Source organism: Dermacentor variabilis, chromosome 5, assembly GCF_050947875.1.
Source record: "Dermacentor variabilis isolate Ectoservices chromosome 5, ASM5094787v1, whole genome shotgun sequence".
NCBI classification, from domain to species: domain Eukaryota; kingdom Metazoa; phylum Arthropoda; class Arachnida; order Ixodida; family Ixodidae; genus Dermacentor; species Dermacentor variabilis.
The window spans coordinates 20,977,445-20,998,445 of NC_134572.1; the positions used below are offsets into that span (position 1 = coordinate 20,977,445).

At 42.6% G+C, this 21,001-nt stretch overlaps 2 protein-coding genes across 2 annotated transcripts; one reads left to right on the plus strand and one right to left on the minus strand.

The window, feature by feature from the left end:
* Positions 1 to 532: 532 nt before the first annotated feature.
* ND-MLRQ (NADH dehydrogenase (ubiquinone) MLRQ subunit) lies at positions 533 to 12,751 on the minus strand. The gene is made up of 4 exons (XM_075691939.1): positions 12,577 to 12,751; positions 11,911 to 11,999; positions 1,863 to 1,920; positions 533 to 679 (listed from the first exon to the last, which is right to left on the minus strand). Exons 1-4 carry the CDS (start codon positions 12,616 to 12,618, stop codon positions 623 to 625), a joined length of 246 nt encoding a protein of 81 aa, XP_075548054.1. The 5' UTR covers positions 12,619 to 12,751; the 3' UTR covers positions 533 to 622.
* Positions 12,752 to 13,189: 438 nt separating this feature from the next.
* LOC142582337 (isoamyl acetate-hydrolyzing esterase 1 homolog) lies at positions 13,190 to 19,786 on the plus strand. The gene is made up of 6 exons (XM_075691937.1): positions 13,190 to 13,523; positions 13,624 to 13,679; positions 13,915 to 14,134; positions 16,503 to 16,590; positions 17,840 to 17,961; positions 19,491 to 19,786. Exons 1-6 carry the CDS (start codon positions 13,452 to 13,454, stop codon positions 19,674 to 19,676), a joined length of 744 nt encoding a protein of 247 aa, XP_075548052.1. The 5' UTR covers positions 13,190 to 13,451; the 3' UTR covers positions 19,677 to 19,786.
* Positions 19,787 to 21,001: the final 1,215 nt, after the last annotated feature.

The window sequence follows — 21,001 nt, forward strand, 5'->3', positions numbered from 1 at the left end:
GACACAAATCGCGATGATCCACTTCAGCCGCCGGGTTGCTTCCCCTGGTTTTGAAGGGAAGCAGTACAATTTGATGCCGACACCCCCTTCTTGGTTTTGACAATCCTTAACGCAGCAGTATCTGCTTTTGTTCTTTTTGTCCACACTTCTCCCGAAGGAGCTGCCAAGAGGCCGTGGTGAACTCATTGGAAAATTGAAAAAGCAGGCTTTCAGGCAGGCCAGAGCGCACCACGGTCAATGATGAAATGACAGTGAGGGCCTACCTGTGGGTGCTCACCGCCGCTGCTAGGTGGCGCGACATGTACAGGCAAACTTCACTGCATGGTGCCAATTGCACATTTCAGCCTCAAAGTTTGCTAGGAGGGACATGTTTCCTGTTTCCTCCTCTTTGCTTAGAAGGATGCTTGTCAGGCAGATCAATGGCCATCTAACATAAACAGGTAATTTTCTCCTTAATTACAAATGCTTGGAAGGGAAAAGTGCATGTATGTAAAAATGTGGCTGTCAAAAATAACACAGACACTGCTACAAATGGTTTGCCACAAAAGCACTCTTTATTCGTGCCTTATGTCAGCCTATTGCAAAACCAACCTATACATGGGTGAATATTGAAGGGATCAGCTTAGAACTCGGGTCGCTCGCTCTTTGGCAAGGTGCTGTAGTCTTGAGAGGTCCAGAACTGGAAAAGCAAATACCAGGTCATGTAACTGCACACAATAGCCCAGAAACATGACAAAAGTGTGAAAGGAACACTGACACTCAGAAACAATTAATTCCTGTCCTTCAAGACGCGAGATAGTAATTGTTAAAGGGGCCCTAAACCACCCCTCGGGCTTGGGGAAATAACATAGTCTGGGAGTAGCGTATACTGCTGTGAACATCTCAGCCAAGTTTTGCTGCCATAAGCGGTGTGCGGAGCTCCTAAGCGGAGCACGAAGTCACCTTTCTCTCGCATTCTTTTCAATAGAAGCCTGCTCCTCATTCTGTTCTCAATGCCTTAGATCATAATAGAGCGGATTCCCATACGCAGGTGCTATTGGTATCTGCGGTCCGCTGCGTAGCGTAGACACCACCGCCGCAGGGTACCGCCATGAGACAACCGCGTTTGGCTTACGTTTAGCGCGTCGTAGGCACCAAAATAGGAAGTTGTAGCATCTATGTTAACATACAAAATGAAATTTGAACTGCGCACCACGGCGACATTCAAAAGGCAGAGCATTGTGGGCACGCCCCAGTCTGCTGTAGCCTTCACAGGGTAAGGCATTGAATAAGAAACAGGAGCACAGCGGAGGCCGTGTTTGATTGCCAACAACTCCGTTTCTGCTGAACGCATTGAAGTACTTTTTGCGGCAAAGTATTTCTGAAATAGCCTTTCACTTCAAATGCCCTTCTCCACTTTGATAAAATGTGGCTCAAGGCCTCTTTAAAAGCCAAGGCTTTCACCACAATTTCTGCACTGATGTTATGCCTATTGTGAAAGGCCCAACCTACGCTATGTATCATTATCTAATGGATGCTTTTTTTTTTTCTCATGAGACTGCTTCCAACAATTTCATGTGCTTTATAATTGTATACAATACAAGAACTATATTTTTCGCAGTGGCAACAGTCTACTATCGAAGCCAACATGATCGGCATAGCCATTTGATGAGCATCTTGATTGCCATCACAAATTGCTAATCAAAAATGTTGCCACTGACAATCTCATCCCCATTATTTACACTAAACCAATAATTACTTATTCTTTCTGTATAGTGTTACACTGCAATGTACCCTCAATTATGTACCATAACCATTTCTACCGGTTAGATTCTAGTTTAGCAGCAGTTGAAACTGTCTACGCTAGTGGTCTTCCCGCATACCTTGTACTGTTTGTCCTTGAACTCCTGCCACGGTTCAGCATTGGTCTTCTTGTTCCAGCTGCAAAATTCAAAAGATATCAGGTTAGGAGATCAGTGACACTTAGCAGCTTTCTGGTGCAACAGTGCAGCTAAATTCCAAGATTGCTGCTGCAAAATAATTTCTATCTCAATAATCTCATGTGTAAGCATCATTATGCAGCATCCCGTCCCAAATGTCCTAAGTATTGTTTACCACAAGAAAGGGGAATGTAATAGACGAAGCTACTAGTGCAGGCCATCAAAGAAACTTTGTGCTTTTTGTTACGCATATTCTGTGCCTGACTTCTGGAGATGCAGAAAAGACCATTTACTTTCAAGCAGACTGTAATCTTCCTTATATTGTGGGAGAGCCTATGAATGTACGAAATGACAACCATGTCTTTATGTTTGTCAGATAATGTGAGCTCATGACTTCTGCATATATAACTACATAAATTAATGTTGCATAAATGACTGACTAATAGAACACTGTACTAACACTATCAAGATAGATGCGTGCAATGGTTGGTTTCTTGTTCACTGCAATTGGTATGACTGCGAACAGCTTTTTGCTCAGTTTAGTTTTGTGAGAAGAAGCAGCGATAACCTTACACATCAAATTATTAGAAAGGTTTAGTTTAGGGGACACAAGGCGTTGGGGCCCCTAGCGTTTGGGTGCGTTTGCGTACGCAAGCACAAACGCGTTATATGTTAGCGGCCCCAAACGCAAGCCGCAGTGAGGTCGCATGCGCTCACAGCGCCATCAACGTCTGATCTTTGCTGCGTTATCATTTTTTATAACATGAAATCAAGCATATGAAGTAAAGCACATAAAACTATTCTTATTAAAAGCAGTTAATAGACAGGGTTAGAGTGTCCGGTATACGGGTAAACGCAGGCTGGGGCGTTGGGGCGGAGCCATGAACAGGAGCGGCCTGCATGGTGCAGCCACCTGGTGGCGCAAAGCTCAGACAAAAACAGGTAATATTGCAGTAACCAATTGTATTTTACTTTGCTGCGGGTATAAATGTTTGGCAGCAACACAATTACGCCAGTACCAAAAATTTACACCAGCAGCGCCGTAGAATAGACTTGGTTACAGCAATATTAGCTGCTTTTGTCCGTTTGAGCTTTGCGCCGCCAGGTGGATGCACCATGCAGGCCGCTCCCGTTTATGGCTCCGCCCCAACGCCCCAACTGCGTTTATCCGAACACCGGACACGCTAAACCTCTCTAATATATATAAAAACGACGTCTGTTGACACTTGGCGAAAGATTTATTAGATTATCTACCCACTAGCTACTCGTAAGTTCTACACCGCGAGAGTCACATGGGTAACATGACCACTTAGGGGCAGCGATGTTTTCGGCTGGCCAAACAACCCAAGGACGCAAGTAGACGTAGCGGTCTGCGCATGCGCAGTACCGTCGCCCCTAGTTCTTGCGTACGCAAGCAGTTTGCGTCCCCTAAACTAAAACTCTCCATTGAGGCAGAAAGGGTATCAGGGCTTGGTTCAGAGTCTGTGAGTAACCCCCGTCTGTGCACCTTTCAGACAAAAAATTAACATTCCAGGGTGTCTAACATTTTCAATTTCCCCGAGTTTTCCAGGTTTTCCCTGAGCGACACAGAACTTTATTTTATGTCAAGACAGGCTGACACCACGTTTCCCGATGCTGTCACTCTCAAGCATTTAAAAAAAAAATACTTAATCCAGTTGGAATAGTAAGGAGTAGTGTTTACTTCATTGAAGATAGAAAACTGAAGGTAGGGGATAGCAAAATTCACAGCAAATAAAATATCTTTGAAATAGAAAATGATAAAGCCCATTGTACATCGAGACCAACACATTCAAATACGAATAAAAAGAGATGCATACAGAAGCAAACGCTTTCAAAAATGAGCTATTGCTATCAAGCGATAGCAAGATAGGCCCAAACTTTGTCACAAGTGAGATTTTCTCAGTAGTTGGAAAGTCAACCTCAACTGCCCTCACATACTCTTAATCCATGCACAATGCCTCCGTTTAACTGCTTTCAAGAGTTTATTTTGATTTGGATGAGGGTCACCTGCATCCTGTATCAGCCAACACTTTGCTTTTTGAGCTCAAGCTCCTTCAAAGGAGAGGTGGCACAGTTCCTTTCCCAATCATTCCTCAATGCGACCGTCATTTCTGTTCTAGTCCTCGTCCCGCTGTGCGTTTGGCCCACGGACCACTTGAAGTATCCTTTTGGTCAGCTGTACAGTCAACGTATGATTTTTTGTACTCCCTAGGGGCGACGAAAAAAAATCTAATCGGGCAGTCTGAAAAAATTAATGCAGGTCTTTTACTGCTCATAAGGGCTGAAATCCTCACAGGCACGTCCGAAAAAGCTCTGAAAGCCTACCAGTACACTTATAAGGCACATAGGTGCTCGTACTGTGACAGGAGATGGTGGGTGCCCAAGTGTATAATTCCCGTGACAATTGCCCCTTCCTACACTTAAGCTTCACCATAATACTTCACATACGTTTCACCCTGTTACATTGCTGTGCCGAGGTGAAGCTGCCTTTCGGGAACCGGCATTATGCAACGCACTATGCATCCTAGGCTTCGAAGCCAATCGTTAAGGTTACAGAGGCAGAGTCGGTCCCATTACTGACAGCGGCGAATTCTTACAATGAAAAACACGGCACCGAACGACAAGAATCTTAATAGCGAACGTCGAATCAGCTAAGCCTAACGTTGCCGCAGTGGTGGCTACGGCTGCCAGCGGATATTGTGCGAGAGCGCTGGTTCGAGGCAGCAAGATAATCAAAACAGCGGTGTTGGCTTTGATAAATGCCGTTTCGGACCTGCAGTCATGGCAAGAAGTCCAGAAAATCGAACAGCGAAGGGTTCTTGCGCCTGAAATTACAGACATTCTTATACATCGACTCTACAGGGGACAAAATGGTGCTGCAAAGCCATCCGCATCATCGGGCATTTCACAAAAATCAGGCATCTGGAAAATCGATCGTTTACTGTACATTGGCAACTTCTCCAGCCGACAACATGGCATCAAAAACAATTCTTTGCGATTCCTCTCATTTACTCGAGCCAGCAGTAGGGCGACTTTCGTTCCCTTTCAATAAAATGACAGGTAAGTTTCCCTGATTGAAGCATAAATTCCCCGAGTTTTTACAGACCATTCAAAATCCCCGAGAATTCCCAGTTTTCCCGGTTGGTAGACACTCTGCCTTCCAAATAAAGTGAACTGCACATGCAGAATGGCAACGAGATTTCAGTACAAACATAGGTCACTGAAAATAAACCTCTGTTGGTAGTTAGTTCGTCTGTCATCTATCTCAGTCTACACGATTCTGCGCTACGATTTTTCATCACGTTGAACCAACAAACCCAAAGAGCCATAATTCTTCACTGTGAAACTCACAAAAACTACTTATTCAGTTCAACAGCATTGCCTGTTCAGCATGACCAAGAGTATATAATATTTACAAGCAGAAAACAGCCCTAAACGACAGGATGAAGAGAAGGACATAGACCTCTTCGTCCTGTCATTTAGTGCCGTTTTCTGCTTGCAATCAGCCTAAATACGCGCCCTTCTATATAGCACTTGTTTCTACAAAACGGCTTTGGCACCCACGTGGTAAATGAGTCACGGCACATCAGTATGCACTGGTTCGTTTTTAAATACCCACAATAGGGGATTGGCCACGACGCATGTGCGCATGTTGATTATGACAATATCCATATTTGTTCCTGCAATATCTAAGGTTGCAACACAGGCGCAGACAGAAGAAAAGGCTGTTTCACTTGGCATGATTTTCGCTCATTGAGACTGGTTTCCAATGCTCTGCGACTGGGTTCCACCAAGTTGGTCACACAGTGAAATAAGGGGCTTTTCTCTGTCTATTTAACGACGTGCTGTGCTGGTCTCTGCACCTGACTGAGCAATTCTAAATCAGCAAATCTTTTAAAGATGACAACATGGTATCAAAGGCATTTGATACCGTGACCCACTGTTTACTAATGAAAAAAAAAAAAAGGCCTTTTACAACATTAGTCCTCAAGTGATATCATGGGTAAAAGATTATGTTTACATCAGCAGTTTCTGGTTATGTATGGTACTGAGTCTCAGAGGGTGCAAGTTGTGTCCGGTGTTCTGCAAGGCTCTGCATTTTGGGGCCGCTATTGTTCTTGCTGTACGTGAATGACATTAGTGATGGAATAGTGTCTCAAATGCGGTTATTTGCGGATGACTGTTCTCTATAGAGTAGTCAGTTGTGACCGTGATGTTGAAATGTTTCAGGAAGACGAACAGAATCTCAGAGTGGTGCGTCTAATGGAATATGAATTTGAATTTGTCTAAAACTGTTCATATGAAATTTACAAGAAAGAAAAACTCTGATGTGCAACCACATGTTATTAGGAATGTAATATTGGAACAGGTATTCAAATTTAAATATTTAGGTGTTTATTCTTGAATTGAATTGGTGCCGTCACGTTGATTATGTTGCTGCTAAAGCATGCAAAACCTTGGGATTTCTTCGCCGAAATGCAAACACTTTTCTGCAGTCATGTCGAGACATTTTGTATGAGACTTATGTCACGTCGATTCTGGAATATGCATGTACGGTTTGGGACCCGCCTACTGGTAGAGATAAAGATAAGTTGGAGCGGGTGCAGAACATTGCCTCTCATTTCGTATATGGCACACGTGGGGCTTGGTACAGTGCATCACGTACGAAGGAAGCACTCAACTGGGAAATGCTCGACATGTGCCAAAAGAAGTTAAGCTGAAGTTTTTTTCATGCTATCTATTATTCAGCTGTTCGGGTTGATTGTGAAAAGTTTGTGCAAAAGCCTCTATAAATCCAACCGTGTTGACCATGGTTTTAAGGTCCATGAATATGTGACAAAAACTGAACTGTTTAGAATGTCTTTCTTTCCTAAAACCATTAGAGAATGGAATAGACTGCCGAGTGATGTGAGGGTGGAATCAAATGATGCTTTCTTTTTGATGTTGTAGATTGTAGATGTGCATTGCTAAGGGCTTTGCTTTTTTTCCCCCTTTTTTCTTTTTTTCTTAGCACTTATAGCTCTGTCAACGAGCAGAGGTGTCATATGTACTTCTTGTACCCCCCCCCCCCCCCACTCTGATGCCTTGGCGCTGTGGGTTCCTTAATAAATAAATAAATAAAACACATGGCAGGAAATGTTGAGTGCCAACCATTATTTAAAAAGGAAAAATGACGTTTCGGCCACACTATGGCAGCCTTGTTCATGACGCCAAGCTTTCTGTGTTGAGCCTAGGTCTCAACTACAACCTGGCTCCAGAGCCGAATGCAAAAAAAGATAATGTTCACCATGAAAAATGCAGTCATGAGTATCGAGCTGGCCCGCTGCGACGAGGCGCATACCCATGTCGTCAGCGTGCTCTCCAAGCTAACACTGGCATCAAAAAACGGATTGTGTGCTACCCGAACAAGGAAAGGCTCTACACGCTATGACCTGTTGTCTTCGGACTATCCCAGTTCGTTTATAAAAACTGTCGAAAATCGCTTAGCTCACCCAGCCTTACAACAGCCCCAGTGACAAGAGAAAAAGAAATGAATTTCGATAAAATATGCCCCCGAAGTACGGGAAGCCAGTCCCGAATTTTTCGGTCTTACGAAGTTGACGTCGCACATGTCCCTGCATGCAACCTAAGACATACATACAAACATACAAATGACACGCTTGATAATAGAAGCCAGACACATATCAACATTCAGCGACGCATGCGTCAGTAAACCTTCCACTTCATCATCCTCAAAAGAGCTCAATTATCTTTGTTTGCGTTGAACGTGTACACGTCTGTGAATATGCGAGTCAAGAAACTGCCAACGTGTGGTTTTCAGTTTATATTCTTGTTCATTTTTCCAAAATTTTACACATGCTGTATGACGGTTCGAGGGTGTATATATAGCGACAAGAACGAGAAATAAATCTGTTGTTGAAAGTTAGCACTGTGTGTGTCAGATGTGCCTTCTGTTGTCCTTGTCAAGCTTGCGCTATAACAAAATAAGACTCAGACATACAATGGTGACTGTGAAAGACAAGCTCGCAAAAGAGAAATTCCCGAGTGGAGTGCACAGGATTCCTTGCGTTGGTTGTGAACACATGTACATCGGTGAAGCGGGCGGATTTTGGAAGATTGAAACAGCACAACTGTGATGTCAACAGCAAGCACATGGCAACAAACGTGCTAGCTGAACACAGTGTTCATGGGCCATGACATTGACTGGGATAGCGTGAAGATAATCGGAAAAGGAACAAGACGGCAAGGCTTTACCAGACGACATCACACATGCTCAATCGCAACTCAGGCAACCTGCCCTTGATATCCACCCGATGCTTACGTCACACCATGAAGCGTATATAACCGACCTACACTTTACTCGCTTCATTGTGAACAAGGCTCCTATAGTCGAGCCGAAATGTCTGTTTTTCTTTTTCTTCTCAGACTTTCCCGACTGGCTGCTGCTGTCTTGTCAAATAGCTCACCAGGCAGAACATAACTAACATCTTTACTACCCTTACAGATGTACAGGATGCTGGCCTTGTTTTCTACAGAAATTACTCAGTGATAAAACAAATGATACCCAAGTATCCTCACTGCAACAAATATAAGTCAAGAGCACAATTCCTTTAAAAATGAAAACCCTTCTATGCCTACTTTCCTAACCATTAGGACACAATCGCACATATATTTCTATCATGCCAATGTCAACCACCTCAGAGATCATTGCAGCATGTTGATTTACGTACTATATCACACACCTACGACGACTGATCGGCCAAGAAGCCGGTGACACAAAATTTATATAGATAAGAAATGAAGACATACTTGGCAATATAAGACTTCACATTGTGTAGCACAGCTTTGCGAAAGCACATGCAGACATTCCAGTTTCCTTTACACCAAAGACACAGGATTGAAATGGGCAGATTTATAGCATTTCATTAACACAGATTCACAGATTCCATACAGATTCCAATATGTGTGCTGGATCTGCATAATTGTTTTTTATAAGAAATGTCGCTGTTGCTGAACAATGTAAGCAAGTTCTGCTCCACGTCAGATCAAATTGGTCTTGACGCAAGGCCAGTTGATATAAGTACCTTTAATGTCAGATTAAAATATTAATCTCTCCCAACCTTCATGCTTGCCAAGTGTCAGTACCCCTTTAAGATGTTACGCTGCACATCATCATCATCGCCATCATCATCATCATCAGCCTTGTTACGCCCACTGCAGGGCAAAGGCCTCTCCTACACTTCAACTACCCCGGTCATGTGCTAATTGTGGCCATGTTGTCACTGCAAACTTCTTAATCTCATCCGCCCACTTAACTTTCTGTCGCCCTCTGCTACGCCTCCCTTCTCTTGGAATCCAGTCAGTAACCCTTAATGACCATGGGTTATCTTCCCTCCTCATTACATGTCCTGCCCATGTCCCCCCCCCTGCCCCCCCCCCATTTCTATTTCTTGATTTCAACTAAGATGTCATTAACTCACATTTGTTCCCTCACCCAATCTGCTCTTTTCTTATCCCTTAACGTTACACCCACCATCCTTCTTTCCACAGCTCGTTGCATTGTCCTCAATTTAAGTAGAACCCTTTTCGTAAGCCTCCAGGATTGACCTCCAGGTTTCTGCCCTGTACGTGAGTACTGGTAAGACACAGCTGTTATACACAGCTGTTATATCTTGAGGGATAATGGCGACCTGCTGTTCATGATCTGAGAATGCCTGCCAAACGCACCCCAGCCTATTCTTATTCTTCTGATTATTTCAGCCTCATGATCCAGATCCGCGGTCACTACCTGCCCTAAGTAAATGTATTCCCTTACCACTTCCAGTGCCTCGCTACCTATCGTAAACTGCTGTTCTCTTCCGAGACTGTTAAACATTACTTTAGTTTTCTGCAGATTAATTTTTAGACCCACCCTTCTGCTTTGCCTCTCCAGGACAGTGAGCATGCATTGGAGTTGGTCCCCTGAGTTACTAAGCAAGGCAATATCATCAGCGAATCGCAAGTTACTAAGGTATTCTCCATTTACTCTTATCCCCAATTCTTCCCAATCCAGGTCTCTGAATACCGTTACGTTTCGCCTCCGACGTGCGGTATAGCCGGCGCGGATGCAACAGACGCCGGGGCTTCGTTCACAGCGGCGGACATTTTGGCCAGTTCAGCGCCGTCCCAACGCCTCTTGCTGAGCGCGTCCAGGCATGTTTCAATGCCACGTGTCTTCGTCTGCGTGCGTGTGTGTGTGTGCATGTTGGTGCCCACGCTTGTCAAAGCGCGGCAGCCGGGGAGAGGAACTCCCCAACCGTGAAGCGAGGAGGTCTGACCGTCGCCGGCCCGGCGGATACGTCACTTCTTGTCACAACGTGTCCGTGCGCCGCCGTCACGTGCGCCTCTATCGAGGCGTTCCTTCTTGCCCTCAACTCCAAGAGTATAAAAGCAGCTGCCCCTGGACGCCAAGGGAGAAGCTTCGATTTCTTCAGTCGAGTAACGTGGGCTCCCGTTTCTCCACTTCGGTCGACCTGACCGGCCGCTCTTTTGCAATGCTAGAATAAACAAGTTGTTCTGTTAGCAGTCGACCCATCCTTTGCCAGGACCTTCGGATGCTTCCAGCTGTGCCCCAGGCCGCCAGGCCAACGCTACCCTTGGGGGCTTGCGACCCATTTGCAACAATACCTCCTGTAAACACGCTGTGAATAGCATTGAAGAGATCGTATCTCCCTGCCTGACGCCTTTCTTTATTGGGAATTTGTTGCCTTATTTATGGAGGACAACGGTGGCTGTGGAGTCACTATATATATCTCTCAGTATTTTTACATGTGGCTTGTCTACACCGATTCCATACATGGGCTGCACAAATTCAGTCACTAACAAAACAAATATTTGAAGGGGCCCTGAGCCAGCCTTAAGCTTGGCGAGAGAAACCACAGATAGCTTATGCTGCCGTGAACGTAGCCAAATTTTGCAGTCATGCGCGGCGCTTGGAGCTCGCAAGCAGAGCGCAGTAACCTTTTTCTCAAACACTCTCTTTTCAACAGAAGCCTTCTCCTCCCTTTTTTCAGGTGCTATATTTCATCATAATGCATATACCTATACGCAGCAGCTATTGGCAGCTATTCCTACTGTTACTGTGTATATTTAGTGACACAGTTGAATAAACAGGCTGAAGTAAGCAAAGATATGCTTTCAAATTTCAGCAAGAATTACGTACTTCTGGAACAAGCAGACTATTGTCTGGCCACGGCAGCCCGCCTAAGAACTAAACATTGGCCAAACTGCTTATTGGTGTAGTAGTCATCAGGTTACACTAATTTTGATTAGTTTTGAACACTCAACTAGACTGTAACCACATGAAACTTAATGTCAAACTACGCACACGCTTGCCAGATCATGCTCACCCCTGGCTAGACGTCTTGCCAAGTTTGCCAAGTACTTTCTAATTTATAGTCCATTTTGTGGCTACATGTCTATAATGATGCTTTACACCAGAAATGTTTTAAAACAAAATTTTTTCACAGACAATACAGTGGCTTCTGAATGGGATGGCCTAACACTTTACAATCATATCCATATGAGCAGAAAATTTGCATAGGGCTTTGCATAACGGTACCTTCAAAATTCTGAAGAAAAAACTGCAAACAGTGATGGCACACCACAATGGTGCTGATCCTATTTTCAGCTTCGTTGCCACAAAAGTGTGAAATTATAAGTGCTCCAAAATAAGCAGTTTTTTTCTTCCCAGTCACCAGGGCGGAACAGAAACCAACTCCAAGGAAACTTTACTGCTTTCACTCAAACAATCTGCATGTACCGAAACATTACTGCACACGTCTGCACATATCCGAAAGAGTGCCAGAAGATTAGGTAGATTGATTACTTTGCCCATCACCCTCCACTTAATTATGCGTTCAGTCTATTCCAGCGCTCTTACGCACGAATGTAATCAAGCTTGCCCATTCTTAAGGTCATATACTGGTACCTGACGTCCGGGTTCCTCAGGGCTAGGCGGGCTGTGTAGAAAACTGCTCCCGCCATCCCGACGCCAACGATTACGACCAGTGGAATGAGCTGCAGACAATCAATGAGAAACTTCACAACTGACAGCAACTCGTAAAACTGGGACACAACTGGGACACAACTATAATACACGAAACAGTAAATGATTCAATTGCTCGTCCTTCAAAGTGACAGCACCGGCTCCTGTGGGGTATTTTTTTTTTTTTTTCCATTGCAGGATGGGCGATTCTTTTAAGTTCCGCTGAATATACAGAATAAAGCATATGCGCAGTTACCTGAACACCAGTAAACAAGTTAATTTAAGTTGCATTAAGCTACTGCGCATGTGCTATTTGCTGCTTCAGGCGGTATCCTATTAGCCGTACGTCCCACACGCTGTGCAAGATACTGCAGCGAGTTTAGTATGGCACGTAGTGCACGTTCATTAAGTTTGGTTAACCGATCGGATGCTCAGTAGTTTAATCCACAACCGCCAAGCTACCTGCACCTTCTTATGTTTGAAAGACTACGTCCAATAAGTGGTTTCGACGGAGCTTTAGGGTTAAATTCTACTAAGGACAGCCAGGACATGAGTGCAAACTACTGCCTCGCAGGCAGTTGTATGGCACGAATAAATTGCTCTACTTACAGACGGGTGCCTCTTCATTCCCTGAATTGAAAAACTCTTCATGGTGAACGATAAGCAACAAAGACCTTTTTGCCCTCTAAAGTAAGTCGGCGAACGCGAAAGAGCGAAACACAAGGCGCTGCGCTACTATTACCGCGGTGTAGTAACTGCTCCAACTGCGGAAAGCCTCGAAGAAAGCCAACGAAAGAGCCTAAGCCAAGGCTAGCGAAAGCATTGGTCAGAGCCACGGTCAGAGCCACGTTAGTGCCGATGGTTCACAAATATTCTCTTAACCCGTGCTCTTGAAACTCTTGACCACCGGTGCCGTTGACAATACAAATTCAATGCAGTAAAACAAACTGCGCTTTTTATTTTGCGGATCTGAGCTCATGCATAGCGATCCTTGCCTGTCTGAGCACAACCAGAGATATCGCAATACGCCAAAAAGTATGGCTTCCGAGCTTATAATGCGTACTGCATAAGAGCCACAATTTTGGAGGCCTTGCAAGACTGCAACCCATGGGGTGTTCTTTTTTTTTTTTTTTTGCACATAGTTTTGGGATTTTTTAGATCCGTTTGTCCTGTTTAACGGGTTTAACCTGTTTAACTAACACGAAAAAGCCATTCGGAAACCCATAGTTTACATATGAAGGAGCGTTCACTTAAACTAACTTAAACATCGTCGACAGCCTCCTTCCACTTCATCTCCTTGATTGAAACGAAACCAACTGCGCGAACGCTAGCGCGGTAATCACAATAGTTGAGGTTTCCGTGGGCCACAACGCATCATTTATATGCATAACAGTCGCATATAAAAACCGGAGCACGCAGCTGGCGTTAAAGAAGCGCTACGTTTTCTCTTCGGAGCCACGTAAAATTCTGTCTACTTGGGAAGGATGACTCCTCGCTGCCACGTTCGTAAAGTTGTCTACCCACGAATATTTTTATTTGGGGACTCACTGACGCAGGTGAGCCCAGTGGCTGAGCACTGTTCATGGTGCACGTAGTCTGGCTGCGCGCCTCTGTGTAGGTTAATTTCTCATTGTTTTTCGCGATGTTATTCTGCAGCGTTCCTTTTCTGAAGAAGGTTGCTGGGGCTCTCTTGTGGCCGAAGCGTTTGAAAGGTACCACCTCGTCCATTGTATACATTTATAAAGTCCATTCGTGTAAAGTTAGGCGCGCCCCTGTCGCACAAGCCGAACTCAATCTCTCTCTCTTTGTAGCTACTGGTTTATTTCAAGTTATTGAAGTAAACCATTGTTACATCATGCATGATCATTTATGTATAGTGTTACTTCATTACTGTTGTCGCTGTTGTCAGTGCATATCTTGAACAATATAAATGTACTTCCTCCACAGGCGGTGCGATGTTGTGGTGCGCGGTTTCTCTGGCTACAACACACGCATGTGCAAGTATGTCCTACCCAGGATTTTTGGTCCAGAGGATGCAGGAAGTGTGGCCGCATTTGTCATATTCCTTGGCTCAAATGACTGTAGCGAACCTTCAGACCCTGAGAAGCAGAATGTGCCTTTGAAGGAGTACGTCTCTAATCTGGAAGAAATGCTGCACCATCTCAAGGTAGCCTTATTGATGAACTCACCAGCAGAAATCCAAGGTAGACAGAAGGGACCTCTAACGACGCAGTATTGGGAAATTCGATCACAATTAGCCTTCACCTGAGCAAAGGAGCACACCACCACTTTACTGGAGCAGTCTATATCCTTCATTAATGCCCCTCAGCTATTCTTGTGTTGCAGTGTCGCTTGAGAGATGCATGTCAATTAACGTGTTATAAAATCATTTCCATATGCATTTGTGGGGCTGCAAGTGTTTATCTTAACAATAGCTGAAAAAATATTGAAGCAAAACCACTTCAGTCAAGGGTCAGTGCTGCGTTAACTCTGTTGAGAAGGGGTTGAAGTGTTGAGCTGAGGCACTTTGGTATGTAAAGATGAGACCTGTAAGAATTGGACGTGAACAAGGGTGTAGTTTTGCTTATAACAGATTCTGCAAATTGCAAGGGCTGGGAACAGAGTAAACAAGGGAGTGATGACTGAACTAAAAGAACTAAAAGCTTCTTGTAAGAACATCTCTCAAGAAAATTCAATATCAGTTTGAAACATGGAACAAAATTCCAGGCCTGAAGGTATTTCCATTGAAAACACGCAGCAACCACCTTGTGTCAGCAGGACAAAGGCTACAAGAACCAAGAACAGCCAAAAATTCAAACATTTTAAAAATTTATATTGCTTCAGAGTCCAGTATAAACTTGATGCTTTTGGCCCTGCATAAACTGCCAGAGATCTGTTCTCTCAACATGTCAGCAAAAAAATTCATGAGCCATTTGGAGGGGGATGACCAGTGAAGCTGTTTAGCACAAAAAAAAAAAAAAAAAGAGATGACACAGAATTTTGAACAAAGGTACAAACGCATTTATTGTCTTGATTGATGGTCATCGTGATTAAAGGTACACACGCACATTTATTTATATACATTCACGTGAACTATATATATATATATATATATATATATATAGCCTCTGTATTACAAGAGGGATTGCTCACGAGAGGTTTGCTCACACACATGAAAATTTCACGGAACCCTAGCCATAAACAGCTTCACTGTAAAATGTAGGCAGCTTGAAGGGAATCGTGCTATGCATGTCCCCAAGTATACTAGCAGGTTGTTTATTAGATATTGGCTGTTGAGTTTGTGCAGTTAAGTGCTTGTGTAACTTTACAGTGCTTTGCATTTAACCATAAACATCACATTCAAGGCATGTTTTCGTCTAGCAGCTTCCTTGGATTTTTAATCCTATAGTTCCTTGTTTTTGTAAATTCAGCACTTGAATCACGATATCTGTTACTTTAAAGAGATATTTCTTTGATGCTTTTTGGCAGCCACTCAGTATGTCTTTGTGTTCAAATTCCAGTGCAGAATGGTCAATTAGAAACAAGGTGGCTTCTGTGGTTCTTGTTGCAACCTTTTTTGCACCTGTGATTTAATTTAAATTCTTGTTTGGACTATATGCTTGCAATGAAGCTTGGCATATCTTTTTTTTCCCCTTGTGAACCTTAACTGAAAGCTAGGGCTTTTCTTGTGTGTGGTGTTCTTGGTCCTTGTCTCTTTTATGCCATAATTTTTATTAATTCACCATGAACTAGCTCAATAATAGGTGTTGATAAGATAAACATCAGCCAGGTGTTAATGTTTATATGTGAGGCTGGTCTGGCTTCATGAAGACCTCATGAGAATGGTTCTTTCAACAAAACACTAATTCTGAGGGTTCATGTCTCTCATTTGAGCAGCCAATATTGCATCTTAGGAGGTCGTATGATATGCATCAGGTGATGTTTGCAGAAGTGTTAAAACATTGTGCATTAAAACCAGTATGCAAATTCAAAGGAATTCATGTGTGTCATCTTTTTTAGAAAAAAAAGAGAAGATAGTTCTTGGGTGTGTAGTGCAGTGAAATTCTCTCCATCTGACATGAATTAATTTGACTTTTGTTTAACTTGACCATATCCAAAAGTACCAAAAGCACCCATGTTAAATCACTTGTACTAAATAAACTTCGCATAATTCACACCAATATCAAGCATCCTGTCAAGGTCAAATAGGTGATACTGGTTTTAGTCAACGAGAGGCTGTATTCTGGAATGATACATCTAGGAGACAATTCTGTGCACACTGATTGGATAAACTAGCAACTGTAATGGCCATTGTTCCAATATGATGTTGTGCCGGGCATACACCATGGAAAAGTGGAAGTATCCCTAAATGTGATCAACTGTGAATAAAGCCCCAACATTGCTTCCACTTGCAAGCACACAATCAAATGTGAGATTTTGTGCCATGTTGTGGCCAAAAATAAGAAAATATGTATTTTGTAGTTTGATGAAAGTAGATAGTATATGAAAATGAAACAGTTGGAACTTGCATCCAGGTTTGTGGTGTACCCATGAACAAAGTCATCCTCGTGACGCCTCCTCCATACTGCGATGAAAAGTGGGTGGCTTGGTGCAAGGAAACCGGTAAGGAAGATGGTGACCACCAGCTATCTTTCATAGTTCGCAACCTTCAGACTGTGCAAATTTAAGGATGCACTAGTAAACATACTAATCTTATCTCCAAATTTTCGTGCCTTAAGCTAGTTCTGTTCAAAGTTGATTTAACAAAATTTCTGCTTTAAGTGCTGCTATCCTGATAACATGTATAGTCACTAATACCACAACACAATGAAAGCACTCAAACCTCCGAATCAGTGAATTTGCCATGAATGCCATGAATTTACCAGTCACCTTAAAAGTGCAGGCACCATCTTATACTGCCACATTCATGCTGCCACGCTTAAATCACCTTGTCATCACCAAGCAGCAAAAAACTAGTGGAAAGCTGAAGTGATAACTGAGTAAAAGCTGTTTTGCCTCTGTTTTTATTTATTTATCAATACTGCAATCCCCATTGGGGATTTTAGCAGGGTGGGAAACAATACATATGTAAGAATACTATAGTATAGGCAACGAAAACAATACAAGTAAGGTTAACGGAGCTTAAACATAGCAGTGGCACAGCAAGAAAACAAATTGTTACTCAATACTTGAAACAAACGCCGAAAGGGATGATTTTAAAACTTGGTCATTGGTTAGATGATTCCATTCAACGATTGTTCGAGGAAAGAAGGAATACTTAAAACAATTATTACGTGTACTAAATGGGGTTATTGTTCGGCTATGTCGCTGTCTAGTAGCATAACCAGATGAAAAAGTAATTATTCCCGTGAGATCTGTCTTATAATGACCGTTAATAAGTTGCGAGAGTAGGCTATGACATAAGGTTCCATTTGAGCAGTTTTACTCCAAAATATGTTCCGAATTGAGTGGTGAAATGGCATGACATTTTCAAAAAAATAAAAATGGTGTAGGATAAAGTGCCAAAGGTTTTCTTGTGAATGTTTTCTCACAAGTTTCATCATCTAACACCTCTTCTATCAGGTGCTGTCAATCTGTTGGTCTCAAGGTTCCATTTTTGATTTGTTTAATAATCTACTTGGAAGCAAACACACATGCAAACTGTAGTTATGTTAAAGTACTTTACATTTTTATTTAGTAGAGAGCAGCCAGGCCAGTACCTGGTAACTTAAGGTTTGAAGAAAGTAAACTGAAGCATGAATTCGGGAAGGTTGTCATGTCCAAAGCAGTTAGTGCAAAAGTTCTCAGTGATGACATATATGAACATTGAACATGTGATGCCAGCGGTGTAGTGTGAAATCTCTTTTCACAGGCAGGGATCTTGCAAGGCGCAACCTAGAGACCATCTCCGGATATGTGGACGCAGTTTCCAAACTCGGTGAGGAGCAGCACATTGCCGTCATCAACATCTTTGTCGCATTCCAACAGGAACAGGCAAGTAATTCTTGAAACCCATAATACGGAAAGTATGGCTGTTTTATGTAAATAGTACAAAGGAAAATAGTGAAATTTTCACAACACAGAAAAGCTACTCAGCAGTGCTAAACTTCCTGCCTTGGCTTGCTGCAGCTTGCTTGCGCCCTTAGTTGCTTGTATATCAGTTTAAAAGCGCAGTGCGTTTGCTGTTACTTCACAGTAGCATTTTTTCTCCCTTACCTTAACTTACCTGAAGTGCTCATTTCATGAGAAGGGACAAGACGATCTTATATGAAATGTTCAAATGGGAAACTACTTGAGCCCACACGAGTGAGGTTCATTCAAATGAACCATTTGCAATGTTGTGCAAGTCTTCAGAAAAGTTGCAACTTTGGCTGGTTTGTACGGCGTTATCATAGATGGAACTACAACAGCACGAAAATGCAATGTACTGTTAGGGAACACACACAAAGTCCTACGTGCTTGTCTCCTTTCTGTGTCTTGTGTATTCGTGCTGTTGTAGTTCCATTTCCAAACCTGCTAAGTTGGCTGCCATGCAAGGCTGTTTTTCAACCAAAAACTTTTGTCCCGACTACATTTCTCCCAGGGAAGAAATGCGAACATGATGGCTTTTCAAGAATCGCACAGAAAATTTTCGTGTCGTCATAGCCTACCCACACCTATTCTCCCCACTGAGAAGGAGTGCATTTTTTCCATTCGATAGCTTTTACCATGGCTGAATAGTTGCAGTGTGTTGCAGTGTGCTGGAGTTCAGTGGAGGTAAAAATGAAGCTGTTGAATGGAAACAATGCTTTGTTCTACTAGTCTTAGTTTAAAAACAGCCTTTCTCATGCATGCACAGCATCATTTTTGCAAATAGTCCATTGTTTAATGCGTGTACAGACATGGGTTGCGGACCTGGCTGTAGCCCTCATGGACTTGGAAAGCGGTATACTAATATTTTTTCCAAGGGAATCCAACCTAGCTCTGGTAGCCAAGCAATTGGAGGAGTGCACACAATCTGGCCATGTATTTTGCACTAAAGTTCAGAAGAAATAACCATGTACTTCATAGAAACAACTGCACCAAATGTTTCTAACCATACCGTACAAATTAACTTTGTGCTCTACTACTTGAAATTTTACAAGTTGGTCTTAATTAGCTAAATAAGAACACAGTAAAAATATTTTGAGTAACTTGAGTACAATATTCCACTTGCATCATTGGTCTACAATTTATAAATTTTTCTATAAGTTTTTAATCAAGTACATTTTATACCAAGGTTTAAAGGAGTTCCTTCACAACTTATTGGTAGTTTAGCGATGCTGATCTTCACACAATGGTACGTTTGGATAACGTAAGTTTCTAGAATTTTGTGGTATTATGTTGGCTGCATGGAGAAAGGATGCCAAGCAAATTGGTTCCAGGTCAAACATTCTAGAAGTGAATAAACTTGACTTGTTTATATGTCAGTCAGTCCGTGCTGTCTACCATTAGGACTAAGAAAGATTCATGATATTAAATTTTAATGTGTTTCTTGCTTTCAGAACTGGCAGAGGTTGCTACTAGATGGGCTGCACTTGTCAAAGCCTGGCTCACAGAAGCTTGCAAAATGCTTGGTGCCCTTTCTTGACCAGGCTGTTGGTCCTGTTCCTGCAATATTTCCCGATTGGAAATGCATTGACCTTGCAGATCCTGAAAGTAGCATAGCTTCCTGGATTCCAGACAGATGAATTCTGTGGTTTACATTTATTAGGCGACCGAACATCAGATTCTGTAGAACATTTCGATGTTTTTTTTAAAAGTATTATTGCTTGCATTAAAATGTTACTTGTTTACCTCATTTTCCAACAGTTCTTTCTAAAATCCAGAAAGTACTGCAAGTTCAGAGTGCAGCTGCTGAACAACCGCAGGAACAGCCATTGGCCTCAGTATTGTTAACAGTATTCCTGTCAGTCTTGTCTGTGCACTTAGTTTGTGTCGGGGGTGTTTGCTAAAAGTTAAACATGACCAAAGCCCACAGGTGATAATTCATGTTGATTACACAATTTTCAAACCAACCACCACCATGTTTGTAGCCATGGTGTAAATGGCTACAGCCTCCATATGACTGTGCCACTGCAGTGCACTTCAAAAGTGTTTGTGTGCCTTATTTAATCAAGCAAGGTGCCAAAACAAACCTCTGAATGCAACAACAGTGCAAGCAAGCCAGCTGTATCATTTTTATTAGTTGTACAAATTTACCACTGTTGAACGAGTTAGTCTGCACCTCCTGGGCAGCAGCAGCTGTGGTTCTATCAATGATGATGCAAGGCCAATTTGGCTGAAGAGGCTGCACACGTTGAATTGATGCCACCATACTGTGTTCATGTTAAGAGCTGGCCCAACTGTGAAAGAGTGTTTACTTGGCCTATTCCCAGACTGCGTACCTGTATGAATTCTAGAAAGCTCTTGGCTTCAAGGAATTGAGATCAAAACTCCAGAGTAGAAGTTCCGACAGATTCAGCCTTTTTTTTTTTTTTTTTTTTTTTTTGTAGCACACCTGTGCACATTTGAAAATCCACGGTTGCTTGTTGTCAGAAAACTATGCAGAAACATGTCACAGGTATGATTTTAGAGCCTTAAAATCTGGCATGTATTTGTATAATGCCTATATGGTGAGAGTTGTGAAAAACCAGAAGAATGCTTACAAAAGGAGTGTCGGCTATTCTAGTCCTGCCTGAATAAATTTAGAATGTACCAGAATCGACCTTCCAATATAAGAGAGAATAATGCATTAACTGGCTGATGCATATATACTAGCAGCACAGGTCAAAGATGAAGTGTGCCTTTTCAACCACAGAACTCTTGTACTTAACTGGTATTGTATATCCAACAAAAAGGATATTGTAATGTGCACTTTTACTCAGTTATATCTATACTGAGCATTTTATTGTGCCAAGATAAAGCAGCAAACGTTCTAGTCCATCTTTTTGCAAAAACAGCACACAGCTAGTTGTTTAGGTGCACATTTAATTTGCCAGTGAGCTTAAAGGGACACTAAAGGCAAATATTAAGT